At 42.5% G+C, this 27,232-nt stretch overlaps 1 protein-coding gene across 5 annotated transcripts in view; it reads left to right on the forward strand.

Annotated features, from left to right (window-relative positions):
- Positions 1–27,232, forward strand: part of BCL11B (BCL11 transcription factor B) — a 92,748-nt gene that overhangs the window by 21,127 nt on the left and 44,389 nt on the right. For 3 of the 5 annotated variants that reach the window (XM_068192462.1, XM_068192463.1, XM_068192464.1), the window contains exon 3: positions 22,255–22,470. The exons of the other annotated variants lie outside the window; for them this stretch is intronic. In XM_068192462.1, the coding sequence (XP_068048563.1) occupies positions 22,255–22,470 (216 nt within the window). The remainder of the gene's footprint in view (positions 1–22,254; positions 22,471–27,232) is intronic. 5 annotated transcript variants of the gene reach the window in all.

Here is a 27,232-nt window from a genome sequence, read left to right on the forward strand (position 1 = left end):
CCAGGCACCAAGGCTTTCCTGGCATCTGCCAGTAAAGAGAGAAATTAATCACAGCGACTTTTAAAAGCAGATTAAAAAAAATACTGAGCATATTATGCCCTTGACTTTCCCTGCTGATCTTAGCTTTTTGTTTTGTTCTTCTCACCATCCTGTTTTTCAGAGTTATCTTCTATGCCCTGTATGTGGTTAGCAAGATTCCTACAAGGCTGCAGGAGTGGTGGGGGTCCAGTTTACCCCACTGTGCCCCTGTTTCATGTGGGATAATTCCCCTGAAACCAGCAGGACCATGCTGGATTGACTGGGTGGCACAAATGAGACCTGCCCCTGAGTGCATGGTGTGCTGTACTGAGAAACAGGAGCTTGCTGCTGTTATTTTCTCCCTGTCTAATCTCTCCTAGTCGTAGTCATCTTCAGTTTTATGAGTGACAATGCTGGGTAAAACCTTTTCGACAGAAGTGCCATTTTGCAGGCTGATGAGAGGGCATTTAAGAAGGTCATTCAGTACACACAGCCGGTCTTCTTGCTCTGGGGTGAATGTGTGAGGAGTCACCCTTTAAGAGCAAAACTTGCTTGTTTGTACCATGTTGGCACTGCTGTTAGCCTCTTTTAATTCAATGAAAGAACTCTGGACTTACTCAGAGTTAGAACCCACTAAAAATGTCACCCAACAAAGCAGCTTTTTGCCTTTATTTAATTTCTTTTGTGAAATTACTTGGGTCATGTGTCCAGAAACCGTATGTGTATCTGGTTATTATTAACCATGGAAAGATTGGTAGATTTACATAGGCGACAGTAACGGTGGATGGTGACAAGACACTGTTCAGCCAGCCATTATTCATTTTTCTTGACAACTTTGCAAGCAACTTTTAAGAGCAAAGTAAAAGTAGTGCCCAACCAGCTTGTGGACTTCTTTGGCATTTGTGTGGATGTGACAAATAGCAATATGCTTGTGCTTGTTGGAGTGTTGACTGCAAGAAAGAATTTGTATGTGTTTGCCGGGGAATTTTGGATTGGGATGTAGCTAAAGGAAAGCAGGCTGCGTGGAAGTACTGTAAAAGAGAAAAGCTCTCTCCAACGATGTTCTTCTCCAGTGGTGGATAAATACTTAAAGGCACAGAAATGGTTCCTTTGCTTGAGCAGGACAGAAATGTTTCTGTAGCATGAGGTTGCCTCCCTTCGTGTGTTTTCCATAGATTGTTTTTCTTTCTCAGCCAGTGTTTGAACTGTGCTGCCTATACACACAGTGACCAAATCAGCTGTGACATAAAGGTTGAACCTTTCTAGGTTTTTTCTGAGATTGGAACATTTTTCTATCATAACTGAAGAAAAAAACCAACCCTGTGAAGTAATCATACTTTTTGTACAAGAAAGGCTTGGATTTCTATGTCATGTCACATAACTTCAAAGGGCATAGACTTGGGGCTGACTTTCAGCACTGGCTTCGGTGGCAAGTGGGAAGATGGGAGCCCAGAGGGTAAGAAATAGAGGAGAGAGGCCAGGTATAGAAATAAAACCATGTTTCTCAGCAGAAAATCCTAGAAGCCAGGAGAAACTGGGTAACTCTTGTCTTGGGAGATGTGTGTGCTCTCTCCAATAAGAACATCCTTTTCTGCATGGTTTCTTTTCCCCCTTCCCTCCCACCCTCCAAATGGTAATTGGTGGGCCGTGCAGTTGAAATGTTATTAAAAAAAAAAGAAGAAAAACTGGGTGGGTGGGGTATCTAGGGATTTGGTGTCTAAGCTCAGGAGTTAAGCCGGAAATCCCAGAGATGTAATGAAAACAAAACGGACTTTTCACTCGCGCTGTGGCATTCTGGCAGTGAGAACGCTTTCGTGAGCCAATGTTTTCATTGTAGGTTTTCTCGAGAGAAGTAGTGGAAATGAATCGTTAACCCCTTAACAGGAATGAATGTGGTTGCTGCAGTGAGGAGAGGAGAGCCTTCTTGGCTCCTGGTTGCTGTGTTGCAGAGCTGGGGGGTGTGTGTATGTTTGTGTGCAGTGGGGAAGGTGGGGTAGATACTGCTTGTAAGGAGTTTAATAACGTTAATGGCAGATGTGAAGTGGTTACTTAGTGGTTGTTGTTTTTTTCTCTTTGCATGTACGCCTTTGCAGAAAGATTCGAGTGTGATCAGCACAAACCACTGTTAAGCCCAACAGCTCTTAAACTCTCTCCTTCTTCTGGCATTTGGTAGCATATTTCTCGAGCAAGAAAAGGGCGACACTGCTCACTGGTCCCTCGGCAGAGTAATAAAAGCTGCAGATGGAAAAGACCTACCAAGTAGCAGAACCCAGTTTTCTTGGAACGTGGAAGTACAGGATGTGTGTCTGTAGCAGGAATGCTACGTATATAGCTTTAAATGTCCAGCAGTCTTGGATAGTGTGCAGCCTCACAGGAGTCAGCCTCTTCTTTAAAATTAAGGGAGTTTGGAGAGGAAGAGAGCTGGGAGTGATTAATCTAATTTACCTTAACAGCCACTTTTGGTGACAAGATCTTGTATCCTTGTCCTCCATGTTGTGATTAGGCTGCATCTTATTTCACTATTTTATTTCACGTTTTGATCACCGCTGGCACTTGCCCTATTTCTCTCTCCCTTCTCTCGTTAGGGTATTTAATCTGCATGTATTCTTGCAAGAGGTACAGAGCACCAGCCCCTCTGCTCTAGCTAAAGAGCATCTCATCTACCTTTTAGCATCTTGGAAGAGCAATTAAAATCATTACAGACCTTCTTCCTGCTGTCCTAGATCCTCCACTCCAGCCCTTGCATGCAGGCTGTGGGACTCTTGGTGCTGTGCAGACTTTGGATGTAATTGCATAGCTGCTGCAAAGGGCTGTGTCTCTGCAGCTGACCTTGCTCAGCGCATCTGGCCTCTGAATAGATGTTTGCCTTCTTTCTTCCCACTTTGACAGCTCCCCCCCTCTGCACTCCAGCCCCTCGCTCTGCTCCAGCCCGCTCCTTGTCTCTCATGTTGGGAAAGCACGGCAGCAGCAAGGTATTTGTGGCTGAAATTGCCTTGGCAGTGAGGAGAGCTTGAGGAAAGCATCAGTTTCTCCTGCACACCCCTGTTTGGAGACGGGAAAAATAAGAAAGGATGCTGTTGAATAAATGATGGTTCTACATGTTTTTTATACCACACTGCTTTTGTAATGGTCATTTAAACAAGGTGGAGTGGTGGGGGAGGAGAGAACAAGATGAGACTGCAGACAAGGATTAAACAGCCCTCTTCCTCTTTTAAGACATTTATTATTTTCAGAGTCAAACCTGTAGTCAGCTAATGTAACTGTAAAAGTCTTCTTTGAATTATTGCCGAGGTGTTCTGAAGTCTGCTATTAGAGCTGATGTACTTGTGTGCAGACAAAATCCAGATTTGAACTTAGCACTTATTTGTTTTATTTTCCTTATTAAACCAACTTCTGGTTCATTTTTTTCCTTTCAAGACTCGCTTTTTGTTTCCCGTTTTCTAGACTACCCTATTACTAGCTCATAAAAAGAGTTAGAAACTGAAGGGAAGTTTCCTGAGCAAAAAGGAATTTTTTTTTCTTCTGTTTTTTTTTTTTCTTCCCCCTATGTCTTGGCCTGGAGCCAACCTGTCTTTCAACAAGTAGAGAGCCATTCCAAGTTGAAATTTATAGAGCAGAGTCCAGGTTCAAGGGCTGAAGCCCGCCAACAGCTCCAGTCTCTTTGTTACTGATTAATTCTGCAAGCGGTTCAGCTGGTTTGCTCACTTCTGCCCGCTCTTCACAGCACCGCAGCGCTTCCGAGCCGCCTGCCGCTGCTTTGCCTTCCTCTGCTTTTCAGCAGGGCTTTATCCCTCAGTGTATAGCATCCCCCCCAAATGTATTTTAACCCCATGCAGTTCAAGCTGCAGTGAGTTGACTTTTTGGCAAAAATTACAAAACATCCTTTCCCTCTTTATGCCACTTTTTTTTTTTTTTCTTTTTTTTTTTTTCTTGACAGCTGATTTTAAATGTCTGGAGCTTCCCATTTCACTTCAGCTCATATTAATGATTGCTTCTTGGCATTGGTTGGAACCCAAGTTCCCAGGTTTTAATTAGTTTACTCAAATGCACACAGTGGAGCAAAATAGTTTCTTTCAGCTTTACCTGCAAAGGATGTTTCCTGTCTCAGCAAGGGGGGTTTTCCTCGTGGAGGGATTTGAAAGGCAGAAGTTTTCAAGTGGTCTCAATATGAGGCCCCACAAGAGCAAGTGTGGGAGGTGAGGGGGAGAAAGAGCAGAAAGAGAAAAAGAGAGGGAGAAAAAACCAAACAAAAAACTAAACCAAAATAGATTTTGGGAAAGTACCTTGAAATGAGGATGGTCCCAATCCTGCAACAAATTGGATGTCAAAGCACAACCTTATTGACGTCAGTGAGGGTTTTGCCATTGGCTTGGGTGCAGGCTGGATTCCATCCTTAGCTGCACCGAGCTGTAGGTACGCCAACGGCCCTCTGCAGTCAGCGGGATTACTGATGTGCAGAAAGTTAAGCATGTCTGTAAGCGTTGGCAGGATTAAGATCTGTGCTGGTATTTTCAGACCAAGTGAAATGCATGTGGGAGTTTTTTAAAGAAGAAAGTGCATGGGAGTTTTAAAAAAGGGAGAATATAGCCGAGCCTGCCATTTTTAAGTGCCTTGGGGAAAAACCGGGGTTGCTATTAAAAATATCGGAGGACTAATGTGTTACTAATTGTGACACAATTAACTTCTTGAAAGTATTTGATTGTGAGTCCCAAGAAAATAAAAAGATGGAGATGAACAGCTAGAAATTCAAGCTTGTGTTTCAGTTAAAACATTTATTTTCTATTAACTAGAAATAAAAGCAAAGCTAGAGGTTCACTTTACCATGCATCTTGGTTACTTTGTTCCTAGATGTCTAATTTTTAGTGGGTTATTTAAAGAATTAAAAGAAAAACAACAAGGAAAAGAAGCTCAAACCCAGTATCTGTCTGAGACCCCTGTATGTGGCTTTAGCACACAGCTCTTAAATTCTTGTTTAAACATTTCTCAAGAGCTGTTTCTTGGGAAGTAAAAATGTGTGCTGTTTGTCTCTAGCAGATTAAAAGTTTACCTTTAATGTGACAGATTCTCAAATCTAGTGTCAGAAACATGCCTCTATTTTATGGTATTATGAAACAGGTCTGGAACAGAAACAACTTATTTAAGTAAGAGGGAATGAGATAGAATTTGTGGGTTTCTTTCTTTAATCGTTTATAACCAGAAACCTTTTCTCTGTCTGTCTCTGAAACTTTTGTTCATACAAGTGGCCAGCACATGTAAACCACACTTTGAAATTTAAAAAAATATTAAGTTCAGCAAAATGGCCTTTTTTTTTTTTTTTTTTTTTTTTTTTTTATAATCGACAGACAGCTCTTTGTAATTATCTGGCAGAAGAATCTAAAGTTGGTTGGGTTCTTTTTTTTCTCCAAAACATTTGTAATTTTAGCAGTAGAAAACTGAAGCACACCCGAGCTCTGAGAAGGCTCTTTCACATCTGCCTCTGCCTGTGTGCTGATTCCCTGGGGTCCCATTTATAACATTCTAACAAGATAGAATCTGCCTTTGAGTATCAGTAAATATGGCTAAAGATCACAAAACTGTAGTCATAATTGTTCAAGACTAAAAGGCAGAATATAGTGTTTGATTAATGTTTATGGTATTGGGCCTTTTCACAAGAAGGAAGTTAAAACTGTAAGCCCCAAAAACTCCCTAAAAAACTCCTGAACCCCCATTTCAGCTCCCAGACTCTGCTGAAGGATATTATCCATTGTGCCAAGTTCATCATTTAAGATGATGCACGTTAGTTTTGATTTTGAAGCTGATTGAGGATTCCTGGTTGGAGCTGATTCTCCAGTGGGATACACAAGACTGTTTTCTGTTAGCAGTGCTAGTACACAGGAGCAAAAGACATTTTTACTGGCCACCAGAAGCACCCGTCCTTTCAGGGGCCTTTGAGAATTAATTGTCTTGGACTGGCCTCAACCTTACCATGTCTGCTCTGCAGGTAAGGAAAAGCACCCTCAATCCTCAGTGCTCTCTATCTGACAATTAACATTCATAAGAAATAATTCTGCAAGGGGAGGTCAAGGATGCAGTGGTGGTTGGAGACCCCTAGCAAAGGCACCTGCTTGTTTTGGAAGGATTAACCAGCTGGACTGATGAAGTTTACGGGCTGGGGACTTGAGGCTGCTTGGGCTAGGGTTTTTTCAGGGCAGCCAGCAGCAGTAACAGGCGTTACATAGGTGGGGCAATTCACTGGTTGTCCTCACTCCCTCTGCAGGAAGCTTGGGAACAGCTATTGTCTTCACTTTTGGGACACTTCCATGCTATCTGGAAAGGTTTGCTTCTTTGAGAGATAGTGAGTGGAGAATACAATACAGATGGATCTGTTTCTCTTTCATTAGCTTTTAAGATGCTTGTTTAAATGTGTTTTCTTTGCTTTTCAAATGGTAGATGTCAGTGTTTCGAGTATCACTGCTAACAAAAAATTAATTTAAAAAATAGATCTTTGAAAATGCCCAGGACAGGACATTGTTAAAATTCTGGTCTAGAAGTGACAGAGACCATTCTGGAAATGCACAAAGAGATGATGTGGGGAAGAGTCAGTGCTAGACTGCATTCAGGGCTGGTCCCTCTCAGAGGCTCCTGCCAGAGCAGGTCCTGGAAGGAGCCAGTAGTAGGGCTGGGTGCTGGCCAGGGTGCCTAGAGAATGTGCTGAGAGAGTGGTTGTGACTTTGGAAGTGAAAACCCCATGATTTGTGGAATGGGGTAAGGGTACAGAGAGAAAACCTGGAAGGGCAGACGTGTGTATGCTCCAGTGGAGTTTGTTTCTCACTGAGGAGGCTGTGGCCTTGAGGGTGAGACAGTAACTGGGGTGTGCAGAGAACTGTGCTAGCAGAAATACCACCCCACCATGCCATGACAGGAGAATCCTGGCACTTCCCAAATCACACTTAAAATACTTCTGCTTCCCACCCTCCTGTCCCTGTGCTTCTCCCAGACCTGGCTGTGTGATGACAGTGCAGAGCAGAGCCTAAACCCCGTCCCCTGTAACCTTTCTGTAGGACAGGTTGCTGTGGTTTGATGGGTAGAGCACAGGGCACCATCAGCCCTCTTTCCCACCCTGCAGCCTCAGCTTTGTTCCTGAGAGGGGAACAAGTCCAGGAATTTTTAGTGCTAGTTGCTGTTGGTTTTAACTCTCCCATCTCTTTGCCAGCACCAGCTTTAAGACGCCCACAGGAGATATGCACTCTCATTTCCCAGGAGGCAGAAGAGATTGTGAATGGGTTTATTTTCCCAAGCACCCAGCTGCGTCCGTCAGGGACTTGGGGCAGCTGCAGTGCTCAGCACCATTCTGGATGAGGCCATAGGTGCTACTGTCCAAAATTCCAGGGAAGGTCAGCACGGCTGCAGCTGGGAGAGCTGCCCTCTGGTTCACTGCTCACAGCCCTACCCATTTGTGTGTGCATGGGTATGTTTGAAAAAGCCCTAATCCCTTTGAGCCCCTGTGCTGTTAGCATGCTCCCCCCATCCTCAAACTCCTTGGCAAAGATTAAACAAAAATGAAATCACAGGCCAGGCACTGAGGAAGGCAGTGGTGTCTCCCATCCCCTCTCACAGCCTGCACTGGTTGGTGAGGATGGATGGAGGATGGGAGACTTCATGCCACTTCCTGGAACCTCGGCAGCATTGCCACTGTGGGCACAGTGCCAGGAGATGGCCTCTCCCTCATAAATGAAGGATCTGAGAAATTTTACTTGTGAACGTGTGATAGGGCCCTTCCCTGTGTGGGTAGGCATGAACCCCAGAGCTGGGTGGCTCAGGTGAGACTTTGTCTGAGTTTGGCTGGGTCGGGACATGGCTTGTGCCCTCACCTCCACTCTGAGTGTTGGTTCCAAGAGGAGATGGCACTCCTCTGTTCTGTATCCCTGAAACTGGGTGTTGAGGAAGAGGAGAAGGCAGGGGGGGAAACTGGGGGAGGGGAATAGAGAAAAGATCTGTGACAAAATCATGCGACACCCACGTAAATATTGTTTGTATGAATTGGGTCCTTCATCTTTTGTTAGCAGTAGCTTGTTAATTAACAGCAGATTAGTGCTGCTTTCTTCTGACACATGAATATATTTTGGGCTAGAAAATACTTGTACTCCATAAAACTGTGTGACTGAACAATTCAGAAAGTACCAGCGGAGCGAGCGCCGTAATGGATTCCCTTTTCATCCCCTCCCCCCTTCCTCCTCCTCCTCCTCCTCCTCCTGCTCTAAATGCAAGCAGATTTCTGCAGTCTAGTGCAGAAGAGACATGTTAAACACAGCTAAATAAATCATGTTTACTCTTGGCGTTCTTGGTAGTGAAAAATCTGTTGGCTGTTTTTACTTCCTTATTTCTCAGCATTTGCTTCCTACCTGTTTTTGAGCCTGTGCCCAGAAATAGTAGTTTTGTCAAACGGGTGGATTATGCCAACCAGCAGTTCCCTCTGCCAAGGAAGCTGCTGGATCGCAAAACCGGGTGACTTCTTTCTTAGAGTGACACTGAGAGTCCCACTCTTCCTCCCCCCATTCCCCATTAGAATATATAATAAAAGTATTAAAACCTGGAGAAGGAGAAAATCTAACCAGATCCTGGCAGTTAAGAGCCCAGATTAAGGAAAGTTAAACTTCTGTTCCAGAAGCCCTTCTTTAAGCTGTTTGTGGAGGTGAAAGTGCTGGAGATAGTAATAATAGGAACCAGACATTTTCCCTTATTATTCCAAGTCCCATTCCCCCCCACAAATGGGAGTGGGTTTTCTTTCAAGGTTTTTCTGGTTTTTTTTTTTGGTTTTTTTTTTTGGGGGTTTTTTTTTTTTTTTGTTTGTTTGTTTTTTTTTCCCTCTACAGGGAGCTTTGCAGCTGGTAAGGAGAGGTAACTAAGCCTTTATTTAACAAAATTGGCTCTGCTGTTGCAGGCAAAGGGTGAACATTGTTTTTTGGTCTGAATTCTGCTCCTGTCCCTGCATTCTTGGGTGATCCTCTAAACCTCCTGCTTGAGTGAGGGGTTGAGCTTCCATTGCAAGATGGGGTAAATGCAAATGTGACAAAGTAATGCACAGTGCATGTATATATCTATATATGTATCTATATCTTTCTATATCTACATCATCTATATGTATACCTATCTACCTCTATAAAACAAATATACAAATATACAAATATACAAATATACAAATATACAAATATACATTTGCAGTCATCAACAGAGTTGTGTAGAGTGGAGGAGAGTGTAGCCCAAAAGATAAATAAGTCCATTTTCACAGAATCCTGGGTGTTAAGTGCTCCTCTTTGACCCCAGGTGGCAACTTTTTAGCCTGGACCCATCTTCCTCATGGCTGTTATCCCAGATGTCAGTGATCCCAGATGTGACTGTAACATGGATTATGAGCCTGGTGGACTCTCTCTGTTTAGTTTTAAAATTAGAAAAAAGATCCTTTTTCCCATCAGAGCTTTGCATGTATTTACTCTTTGATCACATTGGAAGGGCCTTATCCTGTCTCCAGAGAAGCTTTAGTTCTGCTTTCAGTGGTAACAGGGATCTGGCCCATGCTGAATATTAGCATTTTAATGGCTTACTTAAAACCCTATTGCTGGTACACTCACAGGGCTCCCGGCACGAGGAGAGTCCAGCTCTGGGGTTTTGCAAAGCGATGTTGCAGGCTGCAATGTCTGCTGAAAGAGAGGAGCAGGGATGGCCCATTTGTCATAGATTATTAGTATTGTCAATAATAACATGTCTACAGAAGCCAAATTAATTCCTTCTTCCACTTAGTACTAAGTCCAAGAAATGCCAGATCAGTTTCAGAACAGGGGAAAAAATAAACAGAATCAAAGTTTGTATGTTATGATCCCTCTGAATTTCTGGTGGGAATACTCTGTGATAGAAATGATATTTCCATAGAGGCACTGGCTGCCAGTTTGCTTAATTACATTAAATAGTGGTATAAACCTCTGCAGAACATAAACCTCTGTTACAGCCAGTCATTAGAATATTGAATCATAAGGAATAATGATACCAGTGCTAACGGGTTACAACAATCTTTATTATATTAGCGATTGAAGTGTTATTTAAAAAATAAGGTTTGTTGTAGCGGTTTAGGTGTGCATGCATATTTTCTCTGATCACCTATTAAGAGACTGAAGACTGGATTTGAATTTATTACAGTCAAATAAAGGGCTTGCTTCGAGGAAGAGCTACTAGATCGCTGCTTATGATTTTACAATTTGATTCCACTTGTCCTTAAGGAAGGTTCATAATGCTTACTATGGAAATACCATCTACATCTAGAAAATTAGAGTTAAAAGGATGAGTTTGTTGAAACTAATTACAGGCTGGTTCAGTTTTTTAGTTGGTGACATTTTAGAGATTTTGCTTGTAATGCAGGAGGTTATAGAAAGATTTGGTTAGACTGTGATATAAAGCAATAAGCTATCATTTGAGAATATTGACATTTTCATCAGAAACAAAACAAGCCTACTCAGCTTTATTTTTCTGGGGTGATATGTATTAATTTAATATTGCTTCCTTATCCTAACCATGAATTTTTGAAGGAATTCTCTTGCCTCACCTTGCTTGTACAGCATGTCTGGTTTTTTTATAATTTTGGTTTTTTTTATTTTTTGAATACACTTTCCTAGATAAGTATATTCAGCTTCTGTTTCAAGCAGACTTGATAACAAAAAGCCTTTTTTGTGTCTTATGCTTTTATGTTATGGAGAAAGATGCTATTCTGTACAAATAATGGGTAAATTGAGAGTTACAGGGAAATCTGGTCCAGAAAATAAATACCTCAGAAAAAAAATCTTTATGTAGAATAGTTCTTGGTTTCTTGTACTTTGCTCTTAGTTTTGTGTCAGAGTGAAAGGATTACAGGGCTCTTATTATACTGCACTTTTGTTTTTCCTCTCCTGGTGCAAGGTTCGGGTATCCTGTCTAATTAGTGCTTGTGACTGGCCAAATTCTGTTTGGATCCAAGTCTTTGGGTAAAACTTCATTGTTCTATTTAGCCGGGGAATTGGGCACAAGTTTCCAGCATGCTTCCTTGTGCAAATGAAACGCTGGTTCACTATTTCCTTTTTTTGGCTTACATTATAGTCTGAACAAAATTCCTGGTTGCTGGTTTATTTATCTGCTTTCTTTCATTCTTTAAAAGCAAGTTAATTTCCTCACCTCTTTTCCATTCATAGAGCATTATTTGCTTAGTTGTGCTAGTGTCCAGTGGATTGAAGACTGAACCTTTAGATCCTCAGTGTTCTTCTCATTTGGTGGATTGTTTTACCATCTCCAGATGATTGCTGTGCTCATTTAATTTGACAGATTCAGTTATCACACTTGGATCTACTCGTGCACATGTAGCTGGAGTAGTTTTCACCTGAAAGATCCAAAACTCACGGGAGCTCTCATTTTAAAAATCTCTACTGCTTCCTCCCTCCCTCCCCAGTCACTTGCTCTGTTTTGCTTTTTCAAGTTTGCTTGGTGTTAGTGTATTTCTTTTCTAAGTGTGAAAGTGCTCCATGCACAAGGAAAAATTTGAAAATCATGAATGTGCCTGTTAATGTCCCTCCCTTCCCCCACTTATTTTAAAGTTCTATTACTTTAAGTCTGGTGTATGCATTCACACTAGGCAGGTAGACTATTTTTCACATTGAAATTCAGCACTTACAGTGTCTACACTTACATTGCTTTTGGCAAGGTGTGAGCCAAAAAAACAGAAGCTGTGATTCTCCCCCAAAGCTAATTGTTTCTGTATATTAAGTTTGTCCATCTGTGCTGTGCAGGGACATGGCATCACCTGATGGCTCTCCTTTGCATTTCCAGCAGTGAAGCAGTTAACAGTTCTGCTGCTTAATATATTGCTGTTACAGAGTCTTTTTAGTTTCCAGGACATTTAACTAAATCAGGTGGATGTCATTAGCTGATTTTCACAGATGGGGAGACTGAGGCACAGAGGGGCAGAGTGACTTCATCTGCTTCTTTTTCCCCAAGTTCCCTCCCATTCCAGGAATTGATTTTGCTGCCAAACAGCTGAAGAGACTCATTTTGCCTAATTCCTTCAAGTTTTTAAAAATTGTCATTATTTTTTATTGCGAGAGATAGGGAAAAAATTTAGGGACAAAATTTAAAACTACTAGTAGAAGGCAAACTTCAGAGCGAGACAGAGATACTTACCCAAGGAGCAGATCCTGCTGTTCTCTTTTCCAGAGGCCATATTCACCCTGAGGATACACGTTTGCAATGCAGCATCTGCCAGTGTGTGTGACTCGGCTCCAAAAGCCAAGGCAGAGAAGCCCACTGGTGTAAATGACTCCTGCTTATCTGTGGCTCTTCCCTGGCCACTTCAATTCCTTCATTTTACCCTCTTGACCTTCCTCTTGTAGTCCAGCCCTCATTATTTGTAGGGATGTTTCTTGCTCTAGCTGCATATATATATATATATATATATATATATATAATTTTTCCCTTTGGAAGCAGCTCTTTCCATCCACTGAGGTACTTTATTAATTTCAGGACCTGTTAAATTGCTACAGTTGTCTGTTGGGGTAGTAATATGTTTCAATTACATCAGAAATATTTACTGGTAGATAGAAATATTAATGATATAATTTTTAGTACCCACAAGTATTTTTGCAACCATTGAAAACTCCCCAGGACTTAATTACAAGAGCTGGGAAAAAAAAAAAACGGGGAAATTGATGAACTGTCTATTGTGTCCCCTTTATGCCTTTTGGGAAAAAAAATCCTCCACAAATCAGGGTGATTATTATTATTTGTTGATTTATTGTGGTAGCTTCTGGACATGGCAGCTCAGATCAGGCCACCCTTGTGTTAGACACTAGACATTCCCAGAGTGAGAGCTGGGCTCTGCTTGAGAACGTGTTGGGGCTGAACAGACCAGACAGGCAGTCAGTGGGAAGGTCAGAAGGGAAGCTGAGCTCCAGGAGAGAACGTGCCATAGCCTGTGTGGTTCATGCCCTGGGGTGTGCACCCCAGCCTTCTTCCCAGCCCAGTGGTCTGCAAAACCCCCCTCCTGAGATGAGGAAACTCCCTGGTTTCCTGTGTTATATTTTTAGCACATCTATTGATATGTCTTATTTACTCATGACTTGTGGTGTTTTTAGGCCAAATCCTGCCCTGCTTTCCCTTGCCCTTGCACACAGTTGCTCTCATCACAAAGGGATATGGTCCTCCAAGGGCAAACACTTGTGTTGGTGGAGTGGGCACAGGACACAGCAGGGGGAGGCGGGGAATGCAGCCTTCGGTTGCAAGAGTCCTTTTTCTTGTGTGTTTCATTGGGATGAGCCAAGATGTTTCAGTTTTTCTCTTTTCATGTTCATAGCACATACAAGGGGTGAGGAACAAGTTCAGATGAGCATCAGGTGGGAGGAGGGTACAGGTGCAGGAGCCCCTGCAGGAGCCTCTGTGGAGACCTGGCTCAGAGGGATGCTGCCACTTGGTACTTGGCTATCCCTGGGGAGCACTCATGCTGGCCCCTGAGTGGGGCCACTGACAATCCCCACCCTGTTTTCTAAAAGAGGGGGCAAAACAGTCCTACAGGCATAGTGTGAGCTGCTTCTGTGAATTCACATGGTCTCAAGGTAAGTAAAATTCTCCCCAGCCTGCCCTCGGTGTCCAAGCCTCCAAAATGTCACATGTAAATATGTGGATGACATAACATGGATTTTTACACAGTGAGAGGAATTGCATGCTCTTTAGATATGTTGGGATATTTATTAACCACATGGGGTGTTCCAAACTCAGTTTATTTATCTTTGTAAAGTACTTCCAGATCTTTGCGTGGAAGGCACTAGAGAAATGAAAAGATTATTATTATTATTGTTATTATTGTTGTTGTTATTATTATTACAGCATCTAACTACTGACAGGCAACCACAGCTGCATGCTCAATTCAAACCACTTAAATTTAGGGGCTGATTTTTACAATATGGACTCTTAATGCTTTTCCCCATTGACTCCATATGCAGAAATGTGTGTTCACCTGCCCTGCAGAAGTATCATTATTCTCCAGAAATATGTAAATGGGGTACTTTTAAAGAAAGAATGAAAATATGGAATAAATATTAAGTATTCATATTTGTATGGTAGAATTTAATGGCCATTTAAGAAGCGCTTCAAAGCAACCAACTGTAGGAGCTGGTAGTTGTTCCTCTGTCATTAAAAAAGAAAATGCACTGATTAAAACAAATCCAAGGGATTTTGTAGACAAAGGATAACATTTTTGGTGTTCAGAGGTCTGACACGAGCTACAAACAGCCCAGGAAATGGAGATCTGGGTTTCACAGTCAAGCGTTTTAATCAGTACGGTTGTGCACAGCCGCTGCCGCGTGTGAGTTATGTAATATCACACTTCACCCGCCCACACGCACTCAGAGACAACAGACATCTTCGAAAGGTCTTGGCATTATTCAGAGCAAAGACTCCCAGCAATACCTCGGCATGGTGTTTAACCTTATCTTTACTTACATTTAGGCATTTCTTTTTTTTTTCTTTTTCTCTCCTTCCTTTCCTTTTTTTTTTTTTTCCTCCTGTTCTTTTCTGTCATACATCAGTACTGAATATTTTTGTACTTGCAAAAATGAAGCAAATATAGGGGGAAAAATCCCATCAGCGACATAATGTGTTTTCATGATAACTTTGAAGGTTCTTATCATGGCCATTTTTTTGCATTTTGTAGCATTATCCTCATGCTGCTACTGTTATTATTTTTATTTTAAGTATAGTTGAAATTTTACATTCTGAAAACCACAGTTAATTATTAAATGGTACCTAGCCTATGTTTTCTTTAGATTTTTAAATAAGAAATAATTAACCAGAGTTTTTAAAGGTCTGCAGAAAAGGCAAACGGGCCTGTGAAACCCCAGGATCTAATAACAAAAAGGTGAGTTGGTTTTCCAGTGCCCTAAGACTTTGAAGATATCCTTACTCTGGCTTTTTAGTAACAGAAAGAGCTCAAGCACATTTCATTCTGGTATAATACAGCCCTGAAGTTAACTGTTTTTCAAAGAAAAACAAAATAAAAAAATTAGCTGCCTGTTAATTAGATGTATTTTAACTGCAAAGTCATTTTAGCAGCTAATATTGTTACTATGTGCTTCAGTGTGAATCCTTAGTGAAGCTATTAACTGTGAGAGTCTGAACTTATCAGACATTTTATAATGTGACTGAATTTTTGTATTCTTGTTCAGAAATCTGTGGGGAGTGGAGGACCTTTCTGGCTCAGACATGGAAAACACATTTTTTACCAACTGATTACCAGGGTGGGCAGCTGAGACCCCCTTGCATCCTTCTTTTCAGTTTTTTTCTTGCTTTCTTTTCCCTGGCAATAAGATTTCTTGTTTCTGTTGCGCTCCCTCCTCTCCCAGACAGCAGTCAAGCCCTGCAGTGTGCCCTTTATCCAAGGAAAGGGATTTAACAGCAGGGACTGGTCTTGGTGATTTCAGGATACTCTTGACTCCTGCCTGTTGTATACAACAAGTTGGCGATTCTCAGTAGCCAGGAGGCTCTCAGCATCCTGCTTTTGAAAAGCAATAGCCCACAGCAGAGGGTGGCCTTAGCCATCATTTTCCTATCGGTTCCTGACCCAGGATTCTTACTTAGTAATTGTTGGGTTGTGTTTCTCAGGGTTTATTTCCCCCCATCTTATTGCATTGGTTGATTTTATTCTCCTTTGCACTCTAAAACAAAGTGACTGAAACAATATCCAAACTGATGAAAAAGAAGGTGATTTTCCCCCCTTTATTTGCTCAGATTTGAATTAGGTTATCTGCCTATCTTGTTTATGAAATTTTGTGCTGTCTTTTCTGCACAGACTGTGACTCCCAAATCTTCCACAGCTCCATTTCCATATTCCTGCGTGCTTGTTCTTTGTTAATCACTTGGCAAGCGCTTATTTGAATATTAAAAATTTCTTTAATCATCAAAGGCAGGAGCACAGCTTCATGAATATTCATATTTTTTCCCTCCTCAGACTGGATTCTAGTTCATTACCCTGCAGTAAAGCCAAACAGTCATCAATCGCGCTCATTACAGCCGCTGGCGTTTTGATTGGCTGCCTGCTGCTGGTAGCCCGCGTCCCCCATCCTCCCGCTCTCCTCCATGAGCTGTCGTGTACCTGCCAACAACAACAATAAAAAAAAATATATCAACAATGCAAGAATAAAATTTCTCTGGTTGAAAAACAACTTTGCAAACTTGTCAAGCAGTCCTCATCACTTTTTTTTTTTTTTTGGTTTTACACCAAAAATCAAAAAAAAATTAGAAGGGAGAAACTTGAGCTTTAGAAATGAATATTTGTCAAGAGAGTTGACGTAAGTTTCATTTGCATAATGACTTTGTACTTCTGCATTAATAAAATTTGCATATGAAGCCATGTTAATTACTCCTGATCATGCTTTTTGCATTCATGCATAGTAATTTTCTCCGACTTGTGAGAATTAATGTCTTGGCATGGGGGGAGGAAGGGGGGGAGTTGGGGTACTGTCAAATTTCTGTGCCAGTGCCCCTCACTCACACTCTTTCTCCTCCTTGCTCACCATGTCGCGTTCTTGATCTATGACTCATTTATGCACTATCATTCGAAATTCTTGGGAGAAAGAAATGTATCAATTCAAAGGGAATCCTTGTCTGCCAAAATGAAAAAAATCCCTGAGCAAAATACAACAAGGAATCTTTTCCCTGCTCTCCTTCTTCTCTACCAGGTGCAACTTCTGCATTTTGAGATTGAGCAAAGTTTCAGTCTAAGCATCACCATCAGTGTGGGGGAACCTCTCCCAAAGCGCCGTGTGTGCGCTGGGGGGACAGGTGAAGGCTGGTGTGCAGGGGTGTCTGGCTGACTGCTGCACTCTGGGTGTGAGTGTGTACAGTTGTGGTCTGCCCACACCAGGGAGTCATTCTGCCTTTCCTGGGGGATGCTGTCTGTATCTGCCCCTCGCAGGGTGTGCAGGCATTACTCTGCTGGATGCTGTTGGAAGTGTTTGTACTTGTGTGTATTTAGAAGTGTGTCTCTGTGTGTATACGTGTGTGTGCTTGTGTGTATTTGCTTCCCAACCCTGTTGGTGTCTGCAAAAAGAGACATGGCAGAGAGACAATACTATCAGGTGGGAACAGTCCACAGGAGGCTGTGATGCACATAAGACAAGTTGTTTTAGAAAAAGCTTGGAAAAAATCTGTTGCAGAGATTAGTGGATAGACTTGTCTATCATTTTTGGAAACCTGCTGCAATGGTTCATGTAAAACTCCCCTCAGAACATCTGCAGTATTTTCCCTGAACATGATGGGCACAGGGCAGGGATGATGCTTCAGCCCGCACTCCAAATTTGTAGCCGTACACTGTTTGAACAGATGTTTTTCTTTTTATTGAAAGAGAATTTTTTAATAATGGAGCTGAGCTTTATTCTCTAACCAGCAATTGATTGGATTTTGCAGCACCAGAGAGGCACAGAGAAACAAATAGAAAAACTTGGTTCGTGCCCTCTTAAGCAGCTCACACGTCTGCCTGTGCACCTGCCTCTCTGCCTGTACATGGATCCACACCCAGGCACCCACACTACCAAGCACACAGCCCCCCTGGGACACACCAGCTACGTGTGGCTGCAGTTATGTGTGACATGAAATGTAAAACCAGGTCTCTCAATTTAAGATTGCTTCTCCTGGTCTAAACCATGATGAGGTGGGACATTTTGAATGATGCTTTGGCTCCTTCTTTGTATTTTGCTCAGGGACTTTTCTGCAGATGTGCCAGAGGAGCATGGTGTTTTACATACACCATATCATATGGCCAGCCATGCCTAGGCTCTGGGAGAGGGGCAACAAAAGGATGCAATTTATGCCTTGGTTGTGGCTTTTGTCAGGTTCGTCTTGGCTTTTCCATTTTCCACCTGGGGTCATGTCCAATTTACCTTATTTTCTTCTTTGCAAATTTAAAAATAGTAGAGAGAAAAAAGAAAATTACTCTTAGTGGTGCATTGGAGTCAACATCACCTGTGAGATACTGCCATGTACAGGTTCGGAGGATATGCTGAGCCTGTTTGATGCACGAGAACAAAATCTTCCTTTACCATCAGCAATGCAGATGTTTTATTTACATGGTGACAGTCCCTGTGTATGTTTCACACTCATGCTGTGTGCAAAACTCTCCATGCAGAATGAATGCAGAATATATAATTGAGATCTGCAGTGCAGGTGAGTGATTTTCCAGTGCTGACCCAAGAGGAAAATCGAGCCTCACACATCGTGTCAGGGATGTCCAAGCAACACAATGCTGCATGTGTGTGCCTGCTCTCCCCATCCAGATGGGTTATTTGCCTCTAAGATTGCACTGCAGCTCTTGCAGTTTGCTTTCCCTTTACTGCTGATTGTGGCTATGCCCTTTGTGGCAGTCAGGGGCTCGCAGGTGTGTTTTCTCTTTGAAAATGTGATGTGGTCAATTGGATGTAGAATTCCAAAGATAGCTCCACTCCCATGCCTGTTGCTGTGTGGGCTGAGCAAAAAACTCTCTGCACCACCTTAAGATTCTATCTATCTACCTATCTATCTATCTATCTATCTGTCTATCTATCTAATCTGTCTATTTCTCTTTTTATCTTTGTTCATTTTTTGTTTGTCCGCCACCTGTAACAGTTAAGTTGAAGAGCCTCCATCTTCATTTTCAGCTTTAAATAGACCCTTTGTGGAATAAAAATTACACGTAGGATCCCACAGAGAGGAGCTGAAGAGATGAAATGGGAATATGATCCTAGCCAATACAACCTGAGTATTTTTGAACACAAGTGTTATTTTTTCTATAACTATGAAGAGTTATCATTTACCTAATGGTGGACCCCTCCTTTTCTCCCCGCCTTTTCTTGAGGCCACTGGATATGATTTCCATCTTCATGATTTTCCACTTGATCTGATTCTGTAAGACTGTCCTGATTAGTAACAAAGAAGTAAACCTTGAAGTGGTAGTAAAGGAGAGGAGGAATCACCTGATTTGACTTTGCTTGTAGAGACAGACTTAAATCTCCTGGTCTGGCAACTGCATGATATTTGTCTCTTAGTACTGGATTTGGGAGTGCCGGTGGTAATCCCTGATCATCTGACAGAGTCTCCCTTGGTCCACTCTTCTTCTCCCTTACCAATCCGTTCTTTTGTGATACCAGGTTAGCAATTTTTAGATTTCCTCAAATTTACATCTGTCCTGGACAACATCAAATCATAGAATCACAGAATGGTTTGGGTTGGAACAGATGCCCCTGCCATGGTCAGGGACACCTCAAAGACCCATCCAACATGGTCTTGAGCACAGTTCTCTGGTCAACATGCTCCAGTCTCTCACCACCCTCACAGTAAAGAATTTCTTTCTTAAACCTAATCTACACCTATCTCTGTCAGTTTAATTCCCTTGTCCCTTGTCCAATCATCACATATCCTGTAAAAAGTCCTTTACCACCTCCCTTGTCAGCCCCCTTCAGGTACTGGAAGGCTTCTATAAGGTTTCCCCACAGCCTCTCTTCAAGGAAAGGATAAGAAAAATAACTTCTAAGTGGCAGTTTCAGTTCCATCCATTCACTGGCATCTGGTTCATACAGTTCTTCTGCTAAAATTGTTAGGTACATTGTTGAAACAGATTGCTGTTTTGCCCCCAGGAGCACTGTTGGGAGGCTCCTACAGGATCCCATTGACCAGATGGTGAGAAATCTCCTATTTGAGACCTTTATTCCCTTTCCACACTAGACATGCGCTGAGTAAAATCTGGGAAGGCCTTCCTTGATGACAGCTTTTTGCATCTTCTTGTACACCTCAGGGCTGTGCAAAATGCATTAAATTCATTGCCAATGGACATATGGGACACACCAGGGCTAGAGAGGAGGCCATTACTCTCAGGGTGGTGTTGTGCGCCAGGGCCCATGGACCTCCACGTTAAAGCCCTGTGCAGTGGAGTCAGATGATGCATTTGGTGGACTTCATATAGTTTCTCTCTGTGATTGTCTCCTTCAAAACCCATAGTAAAGCATCATGATCTATAGGGGGCCAAGTGACTGCAAGACCTGTACCTTTAGTCATGGTGAAACCACAGACATCTCAGTGTAACTTGAGATGTAGCTGCCCTGTGGTTTTACTCTAAATTTCCATTTCAAGCTGATGAATTTCTAAGCAAGGTCAAGTGCCCAAGCAGCTCAACACAGCCAAGCAATTTTTATTGTATTAGGAATATAAGATACAATTGTTAAGTCATTGGAGGGAATCTGTCCTATTCTTTCCTTATTCCATGAAAAAAGCAAACGTTATTCATATCTGTTACAGTGGCAGTAGAGTGGTGCCTACACACATAGAATCCATGTCCAACATCTGTTTCCACATGCACAGCACACCGTCTTTCCAGAAATGCAGTGTAGGTAGGATCTGGATAGCAGTTATCATACCTGCTTGTATAGTACTTCCAGAGAGATCAAAGAGTTACAAAAGTCAAACAACACAACTCCCAAAATAAAAAAAAAGTCCTTCCTTGTCCCACAAGCCACAGAGATGGCTTCTATTTAAAACCAGTCCTCACAAAACAGCACAAATTTTATCCTTGATGCTTGAAGCTCAAGTATTTACACAGGGAATTTAGACTCTTCACTTGTGGTTTTGGCAAAAGCTTCACACAAATGTTTTGCACTGGTGGTCTCTTAACCATTTAAGATAAACGCCAAAATCAAATGCAGTCCTTGCAGACTGGAGCGCTGGATGCTGTGCCAAGGATGAAGTATCCCCATTTGCCTCACATGTGTAGCTGTCAGATCAACATGCAGGCCTGGTTTCCAAATAGGGACTCTCAAGGTGGAGACTCCCTTGGAAAATGTTGCATATTTAGGGTCAGAAGGAGCATGAATAAATATTATTCCTTGCTGCTACAGTGTAGGTTCCTTTTGGAAATATTTTTTCTAGGATTGGAGGGAACATAGATAAATGTTTCTGCTTGCTGACATGGTGCACACACCATCTATCTGCAAGGTGCACACTCATGCACAGCCAGAAATGCCACCATTTAGAAAGAAAACATTTGCCAGAAGGTACCCCACAATTAGCACACATATTTCCTGATCTAAATACAGGGGGAAACTGTGGTTTCTGATCTACCACTGTGCGGTAACTGTTGGCAAATGCCAACTTTTTAATGGCGACTACACCACCACACTTCTTCATGTAGAAACTGGCTTTGATTAGTAGCTAATAGTTAATAGCTAAGTGGCAGGAATAGTTTGAAATGGAGGGGTTAGGATTCCCAATGAATGGAAAGTGGTGCCGTTCACTTGGACTGAGGAGGAAGGGCAAAAAAGAAGAAAATAAAAATACTTCCCTTTAAAGTCTGCTAATTTGTGCCAGCCAAAAATGTGATTCCTACATGATTCTCTGTGTGTCTGTCTGTATTTGTGCAGGTGTATGTCGATATTTAAGACTTATATCTTAGTTTTTCAAAGCCACAGAATTCAGATTGGACTAGTGCCAGGAGGAGCAAGCATTTCCAGTGGAGCAGGAGAAAACCCTTAAATATAGCTTTTAAATGGCAGGTGATTCCTAGAGGGGTTAAAAATAAATAATAAGGTTATAGGTTACAATATCATCTTTTAGCTACCAGGAAAAAGCTTGTTTCCTTCCTTGCAGGCTCAGTAGGGAATCAGCCTGCATAATCAGGGCATGCAAAATGCACAACTGGCTGCAGCTCAAGCGGGAAGGCAGCACATGGCCGCCAAGGCTTCCTTCTGGGAGCTCGGCTCCTGGCACCTCACTGAAGCCATTTGAGCTCTAAGTCACCGCACTTTGTCCGGGCTGGTGTGTGGAGCCCGCTTCAGCAGTGGCTCGGCAGAAAGCCTGCTCAGTTTTGTGTCAGCTCAGTGCATTAGCACAGCCATAAAACAATTATCCCCCTTTTGATTTGGTCCCTGAGCAAGCACTGGTGGCGACGTCCGCCGCCTATGGCTCTGCTCTGTGCCAGGGCTGGCCATCCCCCACCTTCACCCTGATCCATACCCACACAGGCCCTCAGCCTGGGTTCGCAGGTCCTCCAGGTCTCTTCTTATTCTTCCCCCACCCAATGTGAGCCCACCAGCCTCAGCCGGACCCAGAGAGGGGTTCAGACCAAGCGTGTTGTGCGTTAGGCAGCCAGCCCCCACTTCGCTTGTTTGATGCCTCCTCTGTCCCTTCAAACTTAGATCCGACTGACAGTTTTTTCTATTGTTTTTTCTCCAGGGCCGTCCAGGCCTGCAAACCTGCCGGGGGCTCCCATAGCTGCCTCCTCCCACCCTCACACATCCGTGATCACGTCACCTCTCCGCGCACTGGCCTCCCTCCCGCCCTGCCTTAGCCTGCCCTGCTGTGGTGCACGTGCAGTCTCAGTTGGCGGGACTCAGACTGAGATTCAGACTGAGACGTCAGGCACACTTGGATGTCATTGTCAGTTGTCAGGTAATAGAAATACTTTTTTTTTTTGTTGCTATCTGAAGGTCAGTAGTGCTGCCAAGTGATGTCATCTTTGCTGTGGGAGAGCTGCCGTTGCTGGGTCACATGGGGAAGGAAGAGAAAATGCCCTAAGCTGCCCTCCCCCCCACTTCCCTTCCTCCTTCCTTCTCCACCCTGGAAGAGGATGGGGAGTGGGAAAGGGCATGAGACTCTGTCCATTTCCTCATCCCTCCCCTCCTGCCTGCCCACCCTCAGTTGTCACCTGCGGCCACTGCTGGGCCGTTTGTGCCATGTTGTGAACAAATGTCTGAGACTCCTTGCAGAATGTGATACCCCAGTATCAAGATTTCATCTCTCTAGGCTGTTTATTTTAAGCTTAATTGGATAGCATTTAACATCTGAAGTATTTTTATTTTCCTCTTTTTTGCCCTTCCTCCTCAGTCATTCATATTAAAGGCTCTCCTCCACATCCATGTGCACGCAGGATGTATGTGCTCCATGCTGTTTTCTCCCTTGCTTTGAGAAAATGCTCCTTGGTAACTCACCATGCATCCCTGGCCTCTTACCCCATCAGTTTTTCTTTTCCTTTATTCCTTTTGGATGCCTGACTTTTATCACCACAAGGAGGGGAAAGTGAAAATGAAGGCACACCAAGCTAGCCAAAGAGAACACGGACATATTGTCACCAGACCCCATCATTTCAGACCCAGTGATCTCTTTGAAATCAGTGGGTGTTTCTGAGCATGGCTCAGTTGCAAGACTTGGTCTGTGATAAACTCTGGGTTGGTGAGGTGAAAATGGGGAGGGTTTAAAAGAAAATACAGATGTGGCAAAATCCACAAATGTTTATGGACTCTCACTGGGGTGGGCCAAATCCCACAGCCCTCATTCATGATAATGTGCATGTAGTTTTAATAAGGAGTTCCCTAAATGATGCTGGATAAGGGAAGTGTGAGGACCAAAGGATTCAGAGAGACAGCAATGACTGTCAGGAATAAAGCCTTTGGGAAATGGCTCCTCATTTCTTCCCTGAAGCTGGCAAAACTTTGTTGTGTTAGCTTTTTCCTTCCACAATCACTGGTACCACTTGGCTACAGTATGCTGTATCTCATGAGAATGTTCCTATACATCTCTCATTGATGTAATAAAGTGAGATATAAAGTTTTGCAAGAAATTCAAATATTTATCTTGGAAACCCTGGGTCTTGAAAGATAAAATATTCCCAGGAGGAGGCTAAGAGCACTCTGCAGGGTGCTGTGTAGGTTCTGGGTGAAGCTCAGGGCACACAGTGAAGGCTCCCTTGCTGCCTGGAAGATTCTCAACCTGCATCCATCCGCTTGCACTGGTGCAGAGGGTCTGGGTTTGTAGCAATGTGCTGTGTAGTGAGGTGCCATCAGTAAATCCAGGGTCTGGTTAAATTTCGTCTCCAAGCTGCTGCATGCAGTATGGCAGAGGATGCTGTTTTAATGAAATTCTGATTTATCAGCCTCAGCAGACTGACCAACTGGCCTGAGATGGATGTCGAGGCAGGTTCTTGCAAATGGCGAGCGTTGGATCAGAAACTCAGAAAGCTTCCCTGCCTTCTCCCCTCCCAGGAACCAGTAAACCAAACTGGAACTGGTTTCATGTTTTGCTGTCCTCTGTCTTACATGTCTTCAGGGGGCACATCATTGTAACACTGAATTGGATACCCTGGTTCCCTCTTACTTCTCATGCCAGCAGCTAGTGGGAATGGAAGCAAGTACACCTAAAAATAGAAAAGGAAGGAAGGAATAACTTATTAAAGAATGTGGGGAAGGTGAGGCTTTTGTACTTTGTGTACTTGGAGTTCTCACTTTGGAGTTGTGTGCTGTGAGTCTTCGGAATTGCCTGTTTGCTGGGAGAGCGATGCCAGCTCTGTGGAGAGGGAGACCTGTTATCATGGCTTCCTGTAATTACTGCTGCAGTCTGCGACACTTAGAGAATAGGTTTTATCAAAGTGCATGCCACGTGTTTATGACAGTACTTGGTCAAGGTCTGCTTGAAAGAAACATTTTCTTCCCTTGAAAAAGGAGATTATGTCTACTTAACCCTTTCTTAGCTCCCATAGTATTCACTGTATGTGAGCCTAGGCAAGGGTTATGGGTTCTTTCTGTCGCCCAAAATGTTTTGTGGAAATGATAGAAATGTGAGTTCTTTGTGTCGATTAATAATCTAGTGACAATCCCTGCATTGTGCCTTTTTTTAAATATAGACATGTACAACAGTCACTTGCTCCAGCTTTAGAGATCAGCTTGTCTCTCTGACTTGATTAGCCTTTTATTCTGTCAGCCCTGTTCTTGCTTCTGAGGAATTGGTTACTTCTTTGAACAAAAGCCATCAGCAGTTCCTGCCTCCCCTCATCCTTCATCATTTCTTACCTTTCCTGTTTTTCAGCATTTATTTAATTCAGGACCTGGAGATTTTCCATGCAGTTCTCAAGCAGACTGAGACTCTGATGGCTTGAAGTTGCAGGTACTCCAAAATCTTTGCTAGGCACTCACAAACTGAGCCCTCAAGAGTCCTTCACAACAGTTTGTACTGGAGAATCCAAATGTCTGGCTGCTGGTGGGATTTGGGGTACACGTGTGAAAACTGCGCTTGGAAATCTCCGACCTAGATAAGAGTGATTGTCTGGGATGCTGAGTAGTGTTCAGTCATGCACAGAGGAAGTCGTGCTGCCTCATCCACAGTTGTTAGCGATCTTTAAAAAATGTGCTGCTGATGGTTTCAATCACAGCAAATGGTGCTGGGAGGTCTGCTTGGATGTCCACTGTGCTGCTCAGCCAGTGCTGATCATGGTCCTCTCTGTCTTTGTTCAATTATTTGTGTTCAAGGCACCCCAGGAAGAGGAATTTGCAAGTGAAGGTCCATGTTTTTTCATGTGATTTAAAAAAAATCTCTGCCACTGGTTCAATCTCTCTCAGTCTATTTATTTATTTATATATTTTGCCCCAGAAGCTTTTGTCAGTTGAATTGGGTTTTCCCGTTCAAATGTTTTTAGTGCCTATTTAATTAGAAGTTGGAATAGAGTAATGAAATTCACAGGGTTATGTAGCTTGGATCTAAAATATAAATGGGCTAAGCATTCATTTTGCTTTACCCCTTGCCAGATTAGGGTGCTTTTTCTGAGCCTGCTTTTTATTTCATTTCAATGAATTGCAACTGCTCAGAGTAACTGTAAAACACACAGTTGTTTTTTTTTGCATAACAGAGACATGCAAATGATTGTTGAGAGACATAATTATGTAAAGAAAAGTATATGCCTGTGTGCATGCACACATACACTGCAATGTTTTTTGTGAGTTTATTTTTTCACAATACATCTTCATAAGGCTCTTTTTATGATGCTGATTTATTAATATTGTACATTAAGGCTTAAATTGTCAAAGCTGCCTAAGAGATTTGGATGCCCATTTCCCATTAAAGTTAACGAGAAATGAGCATTGAAAATCTCAGCGCAGAAGTGCACGGCACTTTACAGTGTGTTCTCCAAAGAAAAAAGTCCCTGCCTTGAAGATACTGTGGTGGAAAAACCCCAGGAAGAGGATCATAATCAGCATAAGACAAAGAGGATCGTAATGGCACAGAGAATAATTAATCCCCTGTGCCTGCATTCAGATATATACCTGGTCCAAATTCTTAGCACCTGGGCCTACGAGTGAGGGTTTTATATACCCCTGTAAGGATAATTAAATCTGTCCAATACACATATATTCATCTAACCAGTGAAACTGCTTCCTTCCCACATGTAGGCTGATGGAAGGTGGTGGAAAGCAATTATGATATTTAGTTGCACGTATAAAAACAGCAAGTGGGCATGGACAGCAGTGATTAATGGACAGGGCTGTGAAATTTAAGGTCTAAAATAGAGGAAGGCACGGGGCCATATCTCGGAAGAGAGGAACAAGCTCCTGCTAATTCAAGGAGTCAGCTGTGTTAGTCATTAGGACATTCTGAAAATCACAGTCATCTTGTAAAGTTAATATCAATTTACTTGGCTACTGAAATTCTACTTACTGCTTCATTTAACTAGTCTGGTGTTTTCTTGGCAGAGATTAAGGTGACAGTAAAGATAAAAGCAGTCCCTGTAACTAAATCATAGGTTTTAAAAGAATAATTTTTCCTCCATCTATTATATCACCGTATTCATTTTATGTTGGTTTTATAACTGGAGTCAGCCAATGAGAAGAGCTAGATCAGACCACCCTGCTGTAAAAAGCTTGATGCAATTAATACAGTCTGTCTAGAAAAAAGTATTATTTCAAAAACTTTTATGTTAATGATATGGTATGCACTCGGCACGTTTCTTACTTGAACAAGAAGCAAGCTTTTGTTCACTCCAGCCTGGGTTTTATTAACACAGGAGGATCAATGGAAAACAAAACAGTAATCAGAACAGAGAATACAAACTCATCTAGCAAAAATCTTCTAACTCATCATGTCCCAGGACAATGGCTGATACTCTACTCTTCATTTTTTGCTGAGTGGAGTCTCAAAAAAAAAAATAGAAAAAGAAAAAAAATGGTGTAAAAAATTTGATTTCTCTTCAGCACTGGTGCTTCTTTGAGAGGAGAAAGAGGAATTTGGTGTGTCAGATGACAGATAAAGATCTATAGTTTCCCTGAGAGAGCCTTTGTAAATGTATCTGTTCATTTTGCTGCATAAATAAGAGGTTTGCATAAAATACTAGCTAACATTCAGGAAAGATGTCCCTATGAGTCGTGTATTTATTTATTTTAGTGAAATA

Source organism: Anomalospiza imberbis, chromosome 6, assembly GCF_031753505.1.
Source record: "Anomalospiza imberbis isolate Cuckoo-Finch-1a 21T00152 chromosome 6, ASM3175350v1, whole genome shotgun sequence".
NCBI classification, from domain to species: Eukaryota; Metazoa; Chordata; class Aves; order Passeriformes; family Viduidae; genus Anomalospiza; species Anomalospiza imberbis.